This window comes from Microtus pennsylvanicus, chromosome 5, assembly GCF_037038515.1.
Source record: "Microtus pennsylvanicus isolate mMicPen1 chromosome 5, mMicPen1.hap1, whole genome shotgun sequence".
NCBI classification, from domain to species: domain Eukaryota; kingdom Metazoa; phylum Chordata; class Mammalia; order Rodentia; family Cricetidae; genus Microtus; species Microtus pennsylvanicus.
The window spans coordinates 105,122,573-105,139,713 of NC_134583.1; the positions used below are offsets into that span (position 1 = coordinate 105,122,573).

Below are 17,141 nucleotides of genomic sequence, written 5' to 3' on the forward strand. Positions count from 1 at the left end.
CCCTTCTGACCATTAGCATGGAGGTTAGATCCAGGGTGGGAGAAGATTCCAAAAACATCAAATTGTGGGCTTTTGTGTCTGCCCACTCCTTTAAAAAAAAATCCATATAGAACAAATAAGAAATGTGTCTGCTTTGACTATGGGCTCACAGCTCCCAAGGATCAGAAGGAATTTCTCAAAACTGTGCATTTTGATACTCTCTTGGCATGACTACCTACTTGCCACCTTCTCGTTTGAAGAAAAGATTGGGAGGAATGTCACCAGGGCAAGTAAAGTCTGTCCTTCCGGTGTAGTAGCCCTTGACACTACTCCCAAAGAGCCAACCCCAGCCTTCCAGTTCCTCAGATGTTTCTACAAGATGCTTTCTTCTTCAGTTCTAGCCCGTCAGTTTTAGAAAACATCTCTAAGAGTAGTTCTCAAGACACATGCAGAGACCCTGCCCATTCTCACCTGCAGTAGTAGTGGCGGCCATATTTGGCCCAATGATCCCTAACAATTTCCTCCACACTCTGCTTCCGGGCAGCGATAATGGACAGCCAGACTAAGACAGCCCAGAGGCCATCTTTCTCTCGGAGGTGGTCAGATCCTAAGGCAAAAAGAGAGATTCTGTTGAGGGTTCTCTCCTGGGGAAAAGCAAAGGTGACAAAACCATTTAGCAGCTGGGAGTTGTATTGGAATGGCTGGATATTTTCACCCACTGCGCAGAGTTGGAATGTTATAATATAACAACAAACGTGTAATAAAATCCTAAAGATTGTTGAAGGAATTGAAGACCCCAAATGACATAATATCATCACATAGTCATGCTTTTCCTCAGTAAATACTTGACAGCTCCTACAACCACCTAAGCATTTTTCTAGATCATGGCAAATAAAGGGGGGGGGGGCAAGAAAGTCCTTTACTTAAAGTCTGAATTCAACTATATGGAAGCAGGCAAGACAAAAGCAGACAGAAGAATATGATGCATCAAATCAGGACAAATGCTTTGAAGAAATTAGAGTAGGTGCTGGCGTCACAGGGCAGGAATAAAGACTGCAGTCAGCACAAAAGACACCTTCTTCTGTAACCTACAAATAGGGATTTATTTGGGGGAAATGGTCCTTGCAGGTGTAATTGAATTGGGGATCTTGAAATAAAGTCATCCCGGAACATCCCGTTGAATAACACAACGACAGTGTTCTTAAAACCAAAGACATGGAAAAGGAGAAGAGGAGCCACAGGCTACATAGACACCGAGCCTGGAATTACACTGCTGTGAGCTCAGAAGCACACAGAGGCACTTGAAACGGAAGAAGCAAGAAGGGACGCCACACCATAGTCCTCAGTGGGTGCACAGCTCTGGCAGCACCTTTCTGCTGGACGCCTTCGGTGCTCTGGAACTAAAGAGAGCCCATTTATGCCCTTCAAACCACCCAGCTCATGCTGAACCATTATGGTAACCATCCAGACTTATGCAGCTGTGAGGGTCAGGTTCAGTGAGCTGGTCACACCTGAGAATTTCATCAGGAAGATAAAATGGACATGGGCATCTAGAGGAGAAGGCAGCCAAGCCATGGGACAGCAAACTCAAAGTCCCAGAAGCAGGGATGATTGAAAATGAGTCCTGGAGCTATTGATGTAGAAAAGAGAACCACTTCTCACTGTGGCCCTCATACAAACCACTCACACAGCTGGATGGGGAGTTCACTGTGCCACGTGGCCCCAGGGGTTTGTGTTGCAGAAGCACTGAACATCTGTCTCTTGGCCAGCTGCAAGTGTTCTCTGAAGTAGACAAAGCTCTGACTCTAAAAGGTGTTGCAGTGTGAGAAAAGCTTTGGAACGAGGAGCCCAGCAAACCTCTGCTGCTTGCTCGGTGTGAAATGCCATTTGGAAGTTACTAGACCCTGTCAGGTGGTGGTGCTGCACACCTATAACCTCAGCACTCAGAAGGCAAAGGCAAGTGAATCTCTGGTCTGTAGAGTGAGTTCCAGGATGGCCAGGGCTACACAGAGAAACCCTGTCTCAAAAAAACCAAACCAAAGCAACAAAAATAAAAAAATATAAAAGACAATAAAACCATAAAAACAAAAATAATAAAAAATTAAAGTTAAATTTTTTAAAAGATAAAAAACAGTAAAATAAAATAATCCTTCCAAGCCTCAATTTCTCATCTGTAATAGAAATCCTGCCTCAAAAAACAAAACAACAAAAAATTATTTAAAATAAATAAATAAATAAAAAAGATTTTACAAAACAATAAAAAATAAAATAACCCTTCCAAGCCTCAATTTCTCATCTGTAATATGAGATCTGTAATACTATCACCAATCCTGTGATCCTGTAACAATTTAATAAAGTTCAAAGGGCAGGCACTATGATGGTGGTGCTTGTCTGTATTCTTAGATACTCAATAAGGGGAGGCAGTGTTGGAAGTTCGAAGCCAGCCCAGGTAACATAGTAAGGCCATGTCTTTTATTTTTTTTTATTTTTTTTCTGGTTTTTCGAGACAGGGTTTCTCTGTGGTTTTGGAGCCTGTCCTGGAACTAGCTCTTGTAGACCAGGCTGGTCTCGAACTCACAGAGATCCATCTGCCTCTGCCTCCCGAGTGCTGGGATTAAAGGCATGCGCCACCATCGCCCGGAAGGCCATGTCTTTTAAAAGGCAGCAAAGGGAGGCACATTCTAGAGACCAATTTTTCATGTTCAGATCCTGTCTTAGCCACCTACTTCTGCTTGCTATACTTGTTTGTACTACAAGAATAGTAACAGCCCCTACCTATGGCGTCTCCTGGGATTCATCAACTAAATAGCCATAAGCGTTTAGAAGGGACTAAGATGTCACAGAGGCTTGTGACTTAGGGTCATTCTCATAAGTTGCCAACAACGCTGATGCCACAAAACTTGTTTTAAAACAAATCATTCTGTTACTGACAAGAGCCTCTTTCTTCTTCTTCTGACTCTAGCAATGGCAACATCTTAGGAAATGAGACTGGGACCAGAAGTGGACCATTTCCTACTGCAATCAGGCGGCCAGAATGGACACGCTCACACTTGCTTTTAAGGTGATGAAATAGACACAGAAAATCAGCAAAGCAGATTCATGTCTCGGAGCTCTTAAAACCTTGTAAATAGACAAACTGTTTTGAGCTACGTCAAACATCTGTGAAGACTGAAGCTGAAACTTCAGACTGTTTACCATTGTTGTTCGACCTACAATACTGAATGTTAAATATTTTCTCTAGGGGAGAAAAACATGTTAGCCAGAGAGGGCAGCAAAGTCACTTAAATCAATAGGAAAAAGAAATGCGTCTTTAGTTCTTAGCACACGCTGATCGATGGTCTGCCAATGACACTGTTGGATGTCCCTCTGTGGCTGGCTCCAGGTTAAGAAGACCCTGGGCATTAATCATCACACCGTAAAGAGACTTGTCCCAGCCAGTGAGCTCTTCATGCTGCTACAAGAAATGGAAGAAATTTGGAAGACTCAGGCATAGCAATATGGCCCGCTGCCAAAATAACAAGCCTAGGAAACCCTGCCCAGTACAATCATCTCAACCCCTCTTGTCCTTTTATAGCTGAAAAAAAAGTCACTTTTACTTACTGGCTGGAGAAAAATACGCCTTTGTCTAAAACAAGGGCTTTGCATACCTTGGATCTCCAGCTGGATCACATTACCAGAGAGAGAACCATTAGATGCTGTTAAGTCCTTAAGAAAGATGTCAGAATTTAGTGGCATGGAGACACAGAGTTCTTTGAGATGGATAAAAACCCACCCTGGTCATCTACAGATAACATGTAGTAAATTGTGAACTGGCCTGGACATCTTTGCCAACAGGGGTAGCATTTGCCAAGAATCTTAAGGGGCGATGATCAAGTGCAGTTAGCTGTGCTCTCTAGTCCACTGAGGAAGTGAGGGAGACAAGAAAGGATGCTGCAGTTGCTTAGATGTCGCCATTGGAGGCTCACAGCACTTGGTGAGGTGCAGTCCTTTAACGCATCCTTAAGGTCACGAACTCCAATGTCCTAGCAGTGCCAGGTAAATTATGTAAGGAATGTGAACACACAGAGAAGCAAGTGGTTTTCTAAAAGCCTACTATCAACAGGGGGAAATGTACGTACACACACACACACACACACACACACACACACTAGATGACAGACAGACAGACAGACAGATGATAGATACATAGAAAGAGATAGATAGAGCTATATGACATAAATAATTAAACTGAATACTGTAACATGTTTTCAATAAGAGGGGAACCCTAAGAGTCAGTCGTGGGAAAGGCACAAGTAACCCTTTTTATTTTTTGAGGCCCGTGCATTATAAGCCACATCCCAAACTAGCAACTGTCAAGAGGAACATAACAATGGCCAGCGAACATCTGGACACACGTCCAGTCTCACTGTGGTCAGAGTGGTACAGCATTTGGAGGCTGCCACACCAGCCAGGGCTGACTTAAAAGGGAACTTTTCCAGCAAGAGTAAAGCACCGATGTGGATGAGGGCAGTTTTGGTCCAGCAGTTAGATGGCAATGATCAAAAGCCTTTACATGCTAAGGACTTTTGGACTCTGCTGCTCTCTTTCTTAGCCTTGACTCTTACAGATCTTCACTCAGAAATAACTTACAGGGAAAACTTGGAAAAATAACTAATCGTTGTTGAACCACAGAGTAATTTTGAAAAAGCCGAAGGGAAATGTCTTGTATAGACAAAAATATTAAACAAGAATCTTCAGTAACATAGAATGATGTTCATGCAATTTTAACAAATGGAAACAGTTTAACAAAGGTAATATCAAGGGTATTCTTGTGGGAAATGCATGAACACATATGGGCAGATAACTGAACCACTAACAATGGTTATATAAGTCTGAAATGTCAGAGCTCTGGTTGTTTTTCTTCTCTGCCTCTTGTTTTATTTCTGCAATAAACATGTACATTTTACTTTCAAAAGAAAACTTCAACTTTTAAATTTGTCAGTGGTACATAGATATCTAGATGTGAAACATGTGTGTTCCAGAATGTTGCATGATTAGATTCAGCCAGTATGCAGATTTTGGAGGTGGACTTTTTTCACTCTGTAATATGCTTGTTCATGTCCTTCCTGCCTTTTCGTGGTTTGGGCTGGGGTGGGGGTGGGGCTCCCCTTTGGGTAATGAGTAAAACCAATATAATTTTTGAAACTTGGTTCCTCTAGTTTCTGACTGTCCATACAGCCAAAGTCTGCCATTCAGTTGGGATGAAGCAAGGAGAATTTATCCCCAATTTCAAATATCTAGAAGTACGACTCAGCTTTGCTTCCTCAATCCAAGCCAGCCTATCCCAAGGCCACCTCACCGTCATCTGCCCAGCCTGTACTACAGCCATCAAGCCAGAACCCACGTGCCTGAATGGGCCACAGTTCTTTACTGCCAAACTTCAGCAAAGGCAGCACAAAAAGGATCTATTTTCTTGTCAGAAATATCACTGATCCCTCTCCACTCAAATCAGACCTGGAACATTTGCAAGCTTTAAAACCACATTCCTTGGGCCTGTGTGATGTCTCCGTGGGTTTAAGTATCTACCACACAAGCCTAGTGACCTAAACATGATCCCTAGAACTCACAGAGGAAGGGGAGAACCAATGCCCAAAAGTTGTTCTTTGACATCCACATAATGCCCGTCACATCATACATGCACACACACACACCACCATCACCATCACCACCACCATCACCATCACCACCACCATCACCACCACCACCACCATCATCATCATCAGTTCCTTAGAGTCAGCAGTTACCAATGCATGTATTGTTCTCCCCAGAGGAGATAATAGATAGAAAAAAAAAAGAAAGATGGCAATAAAGGAAAAGTAGAAGGACTTTCTTTAAGTGAGCAAATCAATAAAAAAATCACACACACATGCACACACACACTGCTACCAGGTCAAATCAACACAGCTAAACCTCATGAAAACTAAATCTGTCAGTTGGGAAATCCATGACATTCTGCATGTGGTACAGCTAGGAGATCCAGTGCATCCTGTACTCACACTTGGCACAGCTAGGAGATCCAGGGCATCATTACTCACACTGGCATAGCAAGGGGCATCCAGCACTCAAACCATGCACAGCTAGGAAGTCCAGTGGCGCCCAATGTGAGGTATGAACCCATGATCCTGAGATTAAGAGGCTCATGTTCTATCACTGTTTACATAATGGCACCCACCTGAAGCAACTACATCCACATAAAATCTGAGAGAGCTTGAGAAGGAATTCTAGACACAAAAGAACAGAGTCAAACATGGCTTCTTGGTAGCAGCATTTTCTCGGGTGGGCTCTGTTTGCTAGAGGCAAGCAGAGGTGTGATTCCTTTAAGAAAAAGCTTCCTGACTCAGCATTAGCACCAAAGACTTCAAGGCTTCTTTAAGAGACAGCTTCCTTGTTCATGCTGGGAGCAATAACTCCAGATCTTTCGGGGGTCCCACATTTAGATGGGGTCTGTGAGCAGCCTGTTACAAATTGCTTAATGGCAACATGAACACACTGGGTCCCTGGAGCTGGGGCAGTGAGCATAACTTGCAGAGGAGGTGAACATTGGTATAGATTGATACAAATTAAAGGTCGATTTGTTACATTGTGTATGTATATTTCTGCTCTTGTTTTTGTGCAGCTCATTTAAAATGTAATGTATAATTAAAGATTATGGATTAATAGATAGTCATCTTTAATAGTCAAACTTGTAGTCATGTTAATTAGATGTAGGACAGGTATTCTTTAGATCTTTCAAAGACCCAAAGACTAAGGCATTGAAAATATTTTAAGAACTTAGACTTTTCTTGACAGTGAGGCAGCACCAATTACTTCAGAGAGGGCATTGATGGGCATTGAAGAAACTCATGGAATTTGTCTTCAGTGTGACAAGGCTAGCCATTTGGGCAAGAAACTGCTCTTGCCTAGACTGCTTGATGGTATGCTGTATGAACTGGACATGCAGGCCCACAGAAAAATGACTGCTGAACTTTCCAAAAGATGGAATGGTCCTTCAGGATTCCTGCTTCACAGAAGAAACTGCCAGACACTCGGCAAGACGTAGAAGAAAGTGACTGACAAACTGCCAATATAGGTGAAACAGTTTTTCAAATTTCCTGCTTCATGGAAAAATCTGCCAGATACTATGGGCCTGTAGGCTAAAGATGGATGCCCCAACATTACAGAAGAACTCTGGGTGACTGTCCGGGCAATGAGATGTCTCTGTCAATTCTAGAGTTTTGGAAGTTGCTTACAATGTACTTCCTGTTTACTTAGGTAATATTATATCCTTCTGGGGTCTTTGAAGAGTTGAAGACATACAGTTACAGTTTTCCTTAGCTATGATAAAGGAAAAATTAGATATAAAACTTTCGACTCACAAAGATAGGCTAGATAATAGAGTATTTTCCTTAATTTGTCAAATGTAAATTGACTAAATATTATAACTATAATTCTTGCTTGATAAGTTTTGTATATGTAATTTTACTATGTTAAAGTTAAAACCTTCCTTTTTATTTAGACATAAAAGCGGAAAAGATGTGGGATGTCCTTCTGTATATGTGTTGCTCTTATTACTTAATGAATAAAGTTGACTTGAGCTATTCCAGGGCAGAATATAGCCAGGCTGGAAGAGATATAGAGAGAGAATAGGTAGAGTCAAGGAGACGCCATGTAGCTACCGGAGGACGAAGACACCAGAACAGAACCTTACCCAGTAAGCCACAGCCTTGTGGCAATTCACAGATTAATAGAATTGGGTTTACTTAAGATGTAAGAGTTATTTAATAATAAATATGAGCTAATAGATCAAATAGTGTTGTAATTAATATAGTTTCTGTGTGATTATTCGGGTCTGGGTGGCTGGGAAATGAAAGAGCAGTCTCCCCCTACAATCCAGGGCATCCTGCACCCACGCCTGGTACAGCTAGGACATCCAGGGCATCCTGGACTCACATCTAACATGGCAGGGCTGTCAAGACTGTAACTGAACTCTAGCCCCAAGTCAGCAGTTCTCAAGCCTGGATGTCAAATTAACATCACCGGAGAACTTTATAAAAACATCCATGTTCAGAACCCCATAGGGCAGGTCACATCAGATATTGGGAATCCTTTCAAATAGCTCCCTGAGTGAGTGTCACAGGTGGCCAGGGCTGGGAGAGGCTCCTTGGAAAGGAAGTGCAGTCTCATGCTGGCCTAGGGGTCCCTGTCTGCCTCCTTTTGCTCTAAGTTGAGACAAAGATAATAGCTACTGCTTTCCAGTTCAAGAGACACCACTGCCCTTGTCATGCGGGTGATCCTCACTCCAGTCTTACGGTTTCTTTCTGTCCTTTGTATGGGGAAAAGTGAGAACTTGGCCAGATTTGGAGTGACCAATTCATTCCAGGACTTTCCCAGGTTGGGCGTGAGAAGTCCCATCTCCTAAGAAGCTTCGAAGTCCCCGGCAAAGCAGAGCAGTGGCCATCCGATAGAATGGACCACTTGTCCAAAGAGGTGCTGGGTAAGTAAGGAAACGTGCACATTTAGCATGTGCCTCTGCATAGTACATTCCCTGGAACCTGAAGTGACACATGGCATATACGCCCACACTATATATGTAAACATCTCGCTGGCTATGAAAGCAGAAATCCTAGCAGAGTAAATTATTCCCCTCTATGATAACAGTGAGGCACCAGGCCCCATGCTCAGCTAGTTTATACATTTCTTTTCTAAGGTTCACAATTGGACAACCCTTTCTTACAGACAAGGGAACAGAGTCAAGACGTCATCCATATGAGGTCGCACAGTTATTAAGTAACAGAAAGAAGATTTGAATCTGCACAGCTTGACTCTGAAAACCTATGGACTTCCTGACTACTGGCACCCTACGGTGATGACAGCAGTCCCAGAAGAAAGTAGGGAAGTGACCATGTGGCAAGAGCTGAGGCCATCCATCTAAGGATCTGGGGAATGGACTTGTGACTCTCTCTTTCCATGCTCCACATCTCAGGAGCTCCTAACCGCTCACTTCTAATTCTCATTCAACTGCAAAGTTCTCTCCATCTTCAGGTCATCTGCCCAACATAGGGATTTATTTTCTTTACACAGCAGGACCATGAAGTAAAACCAGGGATCAATATTTTTCCGAATAGACTCCAAAATGTGCTAAAGAATCAGGGCACAAGTTGTTTCGTCCATTTCTTGAACCAATTACATTCAACCCTCTCACAGCCGGCAGAAAGGAAGGCTCACTGAAAAAAAGTCTCCTTTCTGTTCTAGAAAATACACTTTCTGAAATGCACAGATGCTCATCAGTAGGAGAGGAAAGGTGACCTGCTCGGAATAGGGCCAGAGTCTGCTGGGAGGTCAGAAAGGGCATGTGGCAGCAACCACTGCCTTCATGGCCTCTGCACTGTAGGCTTCATGAATCTTATAAGTCAGAGTTGTAATAGATGAAGCACGTGAAAAATCCATTGCTATAAAGAGGTCCAACATGACCAGGCTCACCGTCCTTTCAGCACTGCTTTGCAAACTCTCCAGGGGAAGGGCTTGCATCTAAACCTCCTCTTCACTGGATTCCTGTCCTGGCTCCCAAAAGATATGAAGGACAGCATGAGTCTCTGACTCCCTCCTAAAAGGGAGGCTGGGCAGAGAGAGCCCACTTACTACACTGAGGGAAACTCCACAGGTCATCTGCCTGAGCAGATCCATCTCACAGGTGAGAAGGTGGAGGAGCAGAGAAGCAGAGCTGTCCATCAGAGCCAACAGAACTGGAGAGTAGGGGTGTCAAGACCAGAGCTAGCTCTGCCAAGTCCTGGTGCCGGGCCAGTTACAGGACACCATCCTACAAGTTAAGTGGAATTGATTCCATCCCCATACAAAAGAGTCACAAGGACCTTGGGGAAAGGGCAGCAGCAGGTGTTGGAGAACCAGCAAGAATGAGTTTGAATCCTTGCTTGGTCAAGGTGCCTTTAGCCAGTGACTTGAGCCTCCCTAAACCACAGTGACTTCATCTATAAAACAGGAGCTATTTATGATCCCTTCTTCATTTCAGGGGGGAGAATAAAGCATGGGACGTGGTGGGGGAGAGTGCTAGGCATTGTGTCTATTGCTTACGAGGCTTCTATGAGTAACCTATATTAGCATTATTTTATTTACTCATTCAATTGACTCTCCAGAACAGAGACTGGAGCATGCTAGCAGTTTCATGGCCAGCAGTGGATGTATTCCTCTCACAGGAACAGAGATTGGTGAACTTATATAGCCCACATTATTCCTGCGTTAACAAGGCTCATCGGAACAACGGAACTCCCTAAGAATTGTTCCCAACAAGTCATATACTAAACCAGGAATCTCCCCAGTGGCTTTCAGGCTCAAGACCTTACACTCAGTTATTGCACTCCCTCCTCAGTAAGGTCTCTTGGTGACAAGTAATCTCCCAAAAATCCATTAGGGAGGCTCAAAGCACAATTTTAGGGATTGCATCTAAATCCCAAAGGGCAAGAAACCTTTTTTAAAAGCCCTTTGATAGACACTGTGCAAAGCAATGCTCCTTCTATTTGGAAGTCTTAAGCCTGTGGCCCACTGGCCATGCTCTCCTAGGCTCTGGGTCCCAGAAAGCCCTGGAAAATGTGGAGGTAGCTCAAAGGCACCAATCCCATGGTTCCATTTACACAGCAATTCTTGCCATTTTTTTTTCAGCAGCATGCGGGATTCACTAAGCAGTCAATGGAACACATCCCATGAAAACCCCATGGAAGGGGATCATGTGATGGAGACATTCCTCACACTCCAATGGGAGTTTGGACCCCAACACAGCGGGTGATGGCTTGCAGAGACTCCAGAGTTTCAGCTTTCTAACTTCACCAGGAGGCTCTTGGAGATGTCAATCACAGGGCCTCTACACTCTGCCTACGCTAGATTGAATGGCACACAGCCCATTCCTAACAGGCCTGCAGAGAAACCATTCTCCCAGCCCTGATAATGCTGTCATCGCAACGGCTCACCCCTTCTGCCATCTAGCCAAGTTTAGAAGCACTGGCCACAGAGAAAAAAAAAAAAGTCACTCTACTTGATCATCTGAAACTTGGAGATACAGTGGCCTCTTTCTTTCTCCTGCTGACGGGGCAGAATTGAAACCAGACAAATGTGAAGTTAAGACCCCTTGGAAGGAAGCAGACATAAGCTTTCCTTTATGGGACTTGGAGAAACATAAAATAGTTGGACGAATGTGGAAGACCTAAGCCTACTCAATATCTGTGCCTTGGCGCTCTTGGGAACCCGGTCTTGAGGTAGGATGTATGTAGCTCATAGGTAGTGAGAGTAGAAACAAAGAGAATGACCTGAGTGCTCTACGAACTGGACAACTACTCTGGGAAATAAAATTTCCTTGTGGAAAGGAACTGGAGAATAAGTCAACAATGCAAAGGACGAAAGAGCGGATCACAGAATGACTGTGCTAAAGACTCTGAGATTTAGTGACATCAAGGCCTGAAGTACAAAGGCTGGAGCCAGGCCCTGTCAAGCTGGTCACATCCAAGTGAGCGTCAGCACCCACATGGGAAAGGGACAAGTTAGTGGCACAAACTGCCAGTACTTTACAATCTGACCATTAGTTTGGGTTTTGGAAGGGGAGATCTTTCTCGAAGGGTTTTATTAGCTATGAATTTGTGCTGGTAATGATAAGACAACCAAAAGAAATCAAAACTTAGTTTTATAATTTTTTGTAATTTTCTTGTTATCATTCTTTACTACAACCTCTTGCAACTGGGCTGTCTTCGTATGGTTTGTGTGTGCATTTAAATTGTTCCTGTAAATCCTCCAAAATGTTAAGATATCCATATTCCCAGACCTTAAGAATGATAAAAATACAATTATGGATGAGAGAAAGAAATGGCAAAAGTTGAAATTGCCTCTCCTTGCCTTCCCTCTTTCCCTCCATCTTTTGGCTCTTCCATGGGTCCTGGAAGCATTTTCTCGAGACTACTCTATATCAAAGAATGAGGTCTGAAGAAGACAGACACGGCCCCTATCCTCAGCTATTTACAGTGCCCACAAGACAAACAGAGAAATCCAGCAGACCTAAGACAATCAGAAAGGTGCTGAAGACTCTCTGTGGCAAGGTAAACCACAAGCCTCTTTCTGTTATGCTAAAATCCAAGACATGAAAATTACTGATTCAAGAACATGGCGCTGTACTCAGGAATACACAGGGCAAAAATCTGGTGAGACAATTTGATCGGGGTATTATTGTCAGGAGTTCTGTATGTAATTCCAAATTTCCATAAAGAAGTGGATGTATAAATAACTTAGGAATGCCTTGACTCACTTAAACAAACAAACAAGACTATTATTCTAGAAAATTCAACGTAGCATTCTTGCTTAGAAATGATCAACATTGTGGAACTGCAGGTTTTCTTTGGCAGGTATGAGGGCCTTTGTTGCTATGCAACTAAAGCTGGAGGTCAAGCCTGAAGATCTTCCACATAGACGGCAATTCTTCAGCATTGCCTGTGCTGCGGCGAACTCAGAAACTCTGGGTTAGGACAACCCAGATGCTCTGAAAACAACATGGCCTCTTAGAAAACCGATGCTAATGATGAAAGAACAGAGGAACACTCAACAGTGAAAAAAAAAAGTCCCAAGTTTTGGCTTTTTTAAAAAAAATCCTTATTTTAGTATATTAGTACATTCTCTTTGTGTTTGGAATAAGTCCAGATTCCTTTAAAATTGGAAGAAGAAGTCCAAATGCCACTTAGATGAATAATCCTCTGTTTGACTGAGTATGTGCAAAATGTCTCACCCCCAGTGAAACAGCTTTCTAGATCCTTCCTGGGACATGGTGGACACCTGGTCCTAACACTTGGTGATGACTTGGTCTCTATTATCCAGTTTCTTTGATATAGCAATGAATGTGGTGCCTACTGTCTGGAGCCTGGATCTTCTCACACAAGAGAAGCCTGAACACAGATCAGTCTACCAGCCTGCTACTTTGGCACATCCTGTGAACCAGAGACGTCAGCAGGGACATTTCTATTCAGGATATATCTTGCTCCTTGTGGATCTAACCCCTGGGCAATGTCTTGGCATCCTTGAGCTGAGGTCAAGTCTTATTTCCAAGCTTTCTTGGCACTGCATTGGACATTCTTGGTTGGTACTCACTTCCATGCCCCAGGGAATCTGGCAAAAGCCGCTACTTTCGAAAGCTGAAGTACACTTTAGAAGCTTCTCTGACTCTATCATCTCTCCATTGCTCTTCATATGCTTAGCTGTTGATTCTGAAAGCCATGTTTTAACATAGACAGATAGCTCTTAGGATGAACCAATATCTATAAGTTGGAAATGAGAGACATAGAAGCCACGTGGTTGGCTTCAGTGTCAAACAAGAGCCTTGGATGTGAGTCACAAGCCTGTGTCTGTGTCCTTGTACTGACTGCTTAATTCACCTCACTGTGGAAACTCAGACACACTCTCCTGGTCCTGATGCAAAGCAAAAACACCGATACCTCATCCTTATTCCTTGAATGTGCACCAGAACTACTTAAACATTCTTCTTTAAAAAGCAAAGACCTATGGCACAATTTTGAATCACTCTCAGGAATTTGAGGTTGGTATAGGACAGAAACATATATATATAAAACCAAGCTTCCCTGTGATTCTGATACAGCCAGCTCAGAGCCTTCCAAAAACCTGGTATTATGGAAGCCTGATACAAAAGCTGAAGGAAGCCATTTCTCTTTTTTAGATTCAGCGCCATGCTTCTGCAGGCACTGCACAAACTTTCAGCTCCTTCAGAGGCAGAAGAAGTCATTATTTTCACGGGAAGATTGACAAGCACGGTAGAAGCAGTCTACACCGAAGAGACAGAGAACTGTTTTAGTTCTGCTGGATTTAACAAAAATGCAGACTTCTTCCAGGCTCTGGCACCCTGGGAAAGCCATTTCACTCTTCCTTGGGCTCAGAGATTCCATCTATCAAAGTAGGCTAACATTTTAACCCGGAAAAATGGCAGAGGATGCAACAATTTTAAAGCCCTTGACATGAGAAAAAAAAATCTCTTGTGTTCTTTGAAAGGAAAATGACAGACAACTCCCAAAGTGTAAGTTTTTTAAATCCCTATCCAGTCCATCCTTTGTGTTGCAGTCAGCATCACAAGCCCAAAGCAAAACTTGCTGAAAGCACCTGCAGGCTCACTTCCCACATGTGGGGGCGTGGCGTTCCCACTGCCCAGCTAGCTGAGAGTCTAAGCTGCGTCTCCTTGGGACTCAATATCTAAGGCAATAGGCATCAGAAACGCCCTTCTCATGATATTTCCAGTTCTATTTTTTGATACTCTCTCCTCTACCCGGCCCTGTGTTCAGAGGTAGCAAATGCCAGCCCTTAGGCAAACTCTGAACTCTTGCTTTTTAACTCTCATGTTTCTGAGTCTATATTTGTAGTTAATTTTGGAAAATAATCACTACCTTTTCAAACATTTATCCTTCACAGTCTCTTTTTCTTATGCAACTCCAGATACACTGTTAGACCCCCCATGACCAAAGATGTTGACTTGAAGATTTCATGTGCACTCACCTAATTTGGTTTATTCTTTTCATTTTGTGCTTAAGTTTAGATGATCCCTGTTGACACATGTCTTAGGTTTCTGTTACTTTGATAGAGACCATGAGAAAAAGCAACTGGGGAGAAAAGTTTATTTCCTTTTACAGCTTATAGTCCACCATGAGTGAAGTCAAGGCGGGGGCTCAAGGCAGGAAGCCGGGGGCAGGAACTGCAGTAGATGCTCTGGAGGAATGCTGCTAAGGGTGCTCACTAGCTTGCTCCCCATGGCTTGCCAGGCCTACTTTCTTAACAAGCCAGGACTACGTTTCCAGGAATGAAACCACCTCTTGTTGGCTAGACCCTCTTATGTCAGTCATTAAATCAAGAAAATGCCCAGATATTTGCCTTCAGGCAATCTGATGGAGATATTGGGGGGGGGCAGGAGGTTACTTCATAACGAAAGGTAACTTTGTGGCGAGAGTAGAGAAAGCCATGTTGATGATTAATTTACCAAAACAGGGAAGGAGGGGCATGGGAGCACTTGCCACACATTCAGGAGGCAAAGGCAGGAAGATAAAAAGTTCAAATTTGAGGCCAGCCTGATTTATATAGTGAATTCTAAACTAGCTTCAGATACACAGAAAGACCTTGTCTAAAAACAAACAAACAAAACAACACAATGAAGCTCACCTGTAATCTATTCTGGGAGCCAAGATCTCATGTTCAAAGCTAGTTTGTGTAGTAAGGCCCTAACTCCAAATTTAAAAGGTATAGTTTAGTAGTGACAGAGCACTTGTCTAGCAAATGAAAAGAGCAAAGATCAGTCTTCAGTACTACAAAGTACAATTATTATCAAATAATGATAAAAAGACTGACCATGGCTGGGCAGTGGTGGTGTACGCCTTTAATTCCAGCTCTCAAGAGGCAAAGGCAGGCAGATCTTTGTGAGTTTGAGGCCAGTCTGATCTACAGGGTTACCCAAAGAAACAGTCTCAAAAAAAAAAAAAAAGAGGCAGAGAGAGAGAGACTGGACTGACCATGAGTTAATAATACTGGAAATTGGGAGGTATGATTAATATAATATTCTGCTACACTTACTTTTAAATTCTCATAACAGAACTTCTTTTTTTTAAAAAAGGAACTTTTTTTTAGTGATATCCAAAGTGATGAATGTGTCCATATACACATCCTAATGGGTTTCTCTGAGTTTTGTTTGGTTGGTTTTGTTTGTTTCTTTGGTCTCTAAGTAATTCTTCCCCAGCCTTTGATGCACAGAAAGATTTACAAGTCTCCAATGGGTTTGCAGAACTGCAGCTAACACATAGCCCCACCCAGCCTACCAGTGCCAAAGCTCTCTTCTCCACACAGAGAGCATCGTCCAGAGTCCATCAGGTTCGAGAAGAATCTCCATCCAGCAGGGGTCTCATACACAGGGACCTTCATTGATTTAGCAACTCTGAAAAAAAACGCAATTTGAGGCAACCATCAATTCACATGCCTGGTTTCCTTTATTTTCTCAGCTCCGTAGGAAGTCTTATGATCTATTTGTTCCATAAGTACACTTCAGAACAATTTGAGTAGTTGTTAACAGTTGGAAGGTACAAAATGAGCAGCATCCTTCAGTGTTCTCAACTCTACTTTCTCTATAATACAATATATACTGAATAAATGGATGAATGATTTTAGTATCAGTGCTCCAATAAATTCTCTTTGTCATTTTGCTAAGAGTCTGCTTAAGATACGAGAATCTAAATTAAGATGGCATTTGACCACAAACACTTAGGAGTATTGTTGACAATAACTACTCTATGAATCTGGCTAAACCTTATGAAACAGGAATTCACCTCTAGAAATGATATGTAGTGGACACTCTGTATGTATTTACTGCTCCTGGTGAATTCAGCCTATAACACACACACACACACACACACACACACACACACACACACACACACGATATTTTATGACTGGAATCTTCATTCATTCTAAGAATGCTGGTGGCTTCCAGATCACAAATATGGCTCTCTTTCAATAAGAGATGTCTCCACTCAGGCTGGAGAGACGGCTCAGTGGTTAAGAGCACTGGCTGCTCTTCCAGAGGTCCTGTGTTCATTCCCAGCAACCACATAGTAGCTTACAGCCTTCTATAATGGGACCTGATGACCTCTTCTGGAATGTAAGCATGCGTGCAGACAGAGCATTCATACCTTCAATAAATAAATAAATAAACAAGCAAATAAACAAATCTTTTAAAATCGATGTCTCAAAGTCAGAGAGTCGCTGCTACGTCAACCCAGTTAGCGACTGATCCATGTGGAATCGTCAAAGGCCTGCCATTCCTCCTCATTTTAGTACAACTCTGAAGCTATTTCAGTTCCAGGGCTCCTCATGTGCTGGCTCAGGCCTTTTATGAGTTTTCAGTAGTCAGGTGTCTGTCTGTCTGATTGTTGTGCTTTCCTGTCTCTTTAAGAGACAAGCCACACCCAGGCTGATCTTCAGCTTCCGGCCTGAGCTCGTTCTTTTTCCATCTTCCTCTCAGAGAGGCAGCCTCGCTTCTGCCTCTCTCCCCACTTCTCTGCTTCCCCCCTTCTCTGTCTCTTTCTCCTCTTCTCTCTCTCTCTCTCTCTCTCTCC

The 17,141-nt window shown here is 43.0% G+C and overlaps 1 protein-coding gene across 1 annotated transcript in view; it reads right to left on the reverse strand.

Annotated features, from left to right (window-relative positions):
* Pgm5 (phosphoglucomutase 5) overlaps positions 1-17,141 on the reverse strand; it is a 152,838-nt gene that overhangs the window by 42,731 nt on the left and 92,966 nt on the right. Inside the window, exons 7-8 of the mRNA XM_075973744.1 lie at positions 15,849-15,964; positions 451-586 (exon numbers count right to left, since the gene is read on the reverse strand). Of these exons, the coding sequence (XP_075829859.1) occupies positions 451-586; positions 15,849-15,964 (252 nt within the window). The remainder of the gene's footprint in view (positions 1-450; positions 587-15,848; positions 15,965-17,141) is intronic.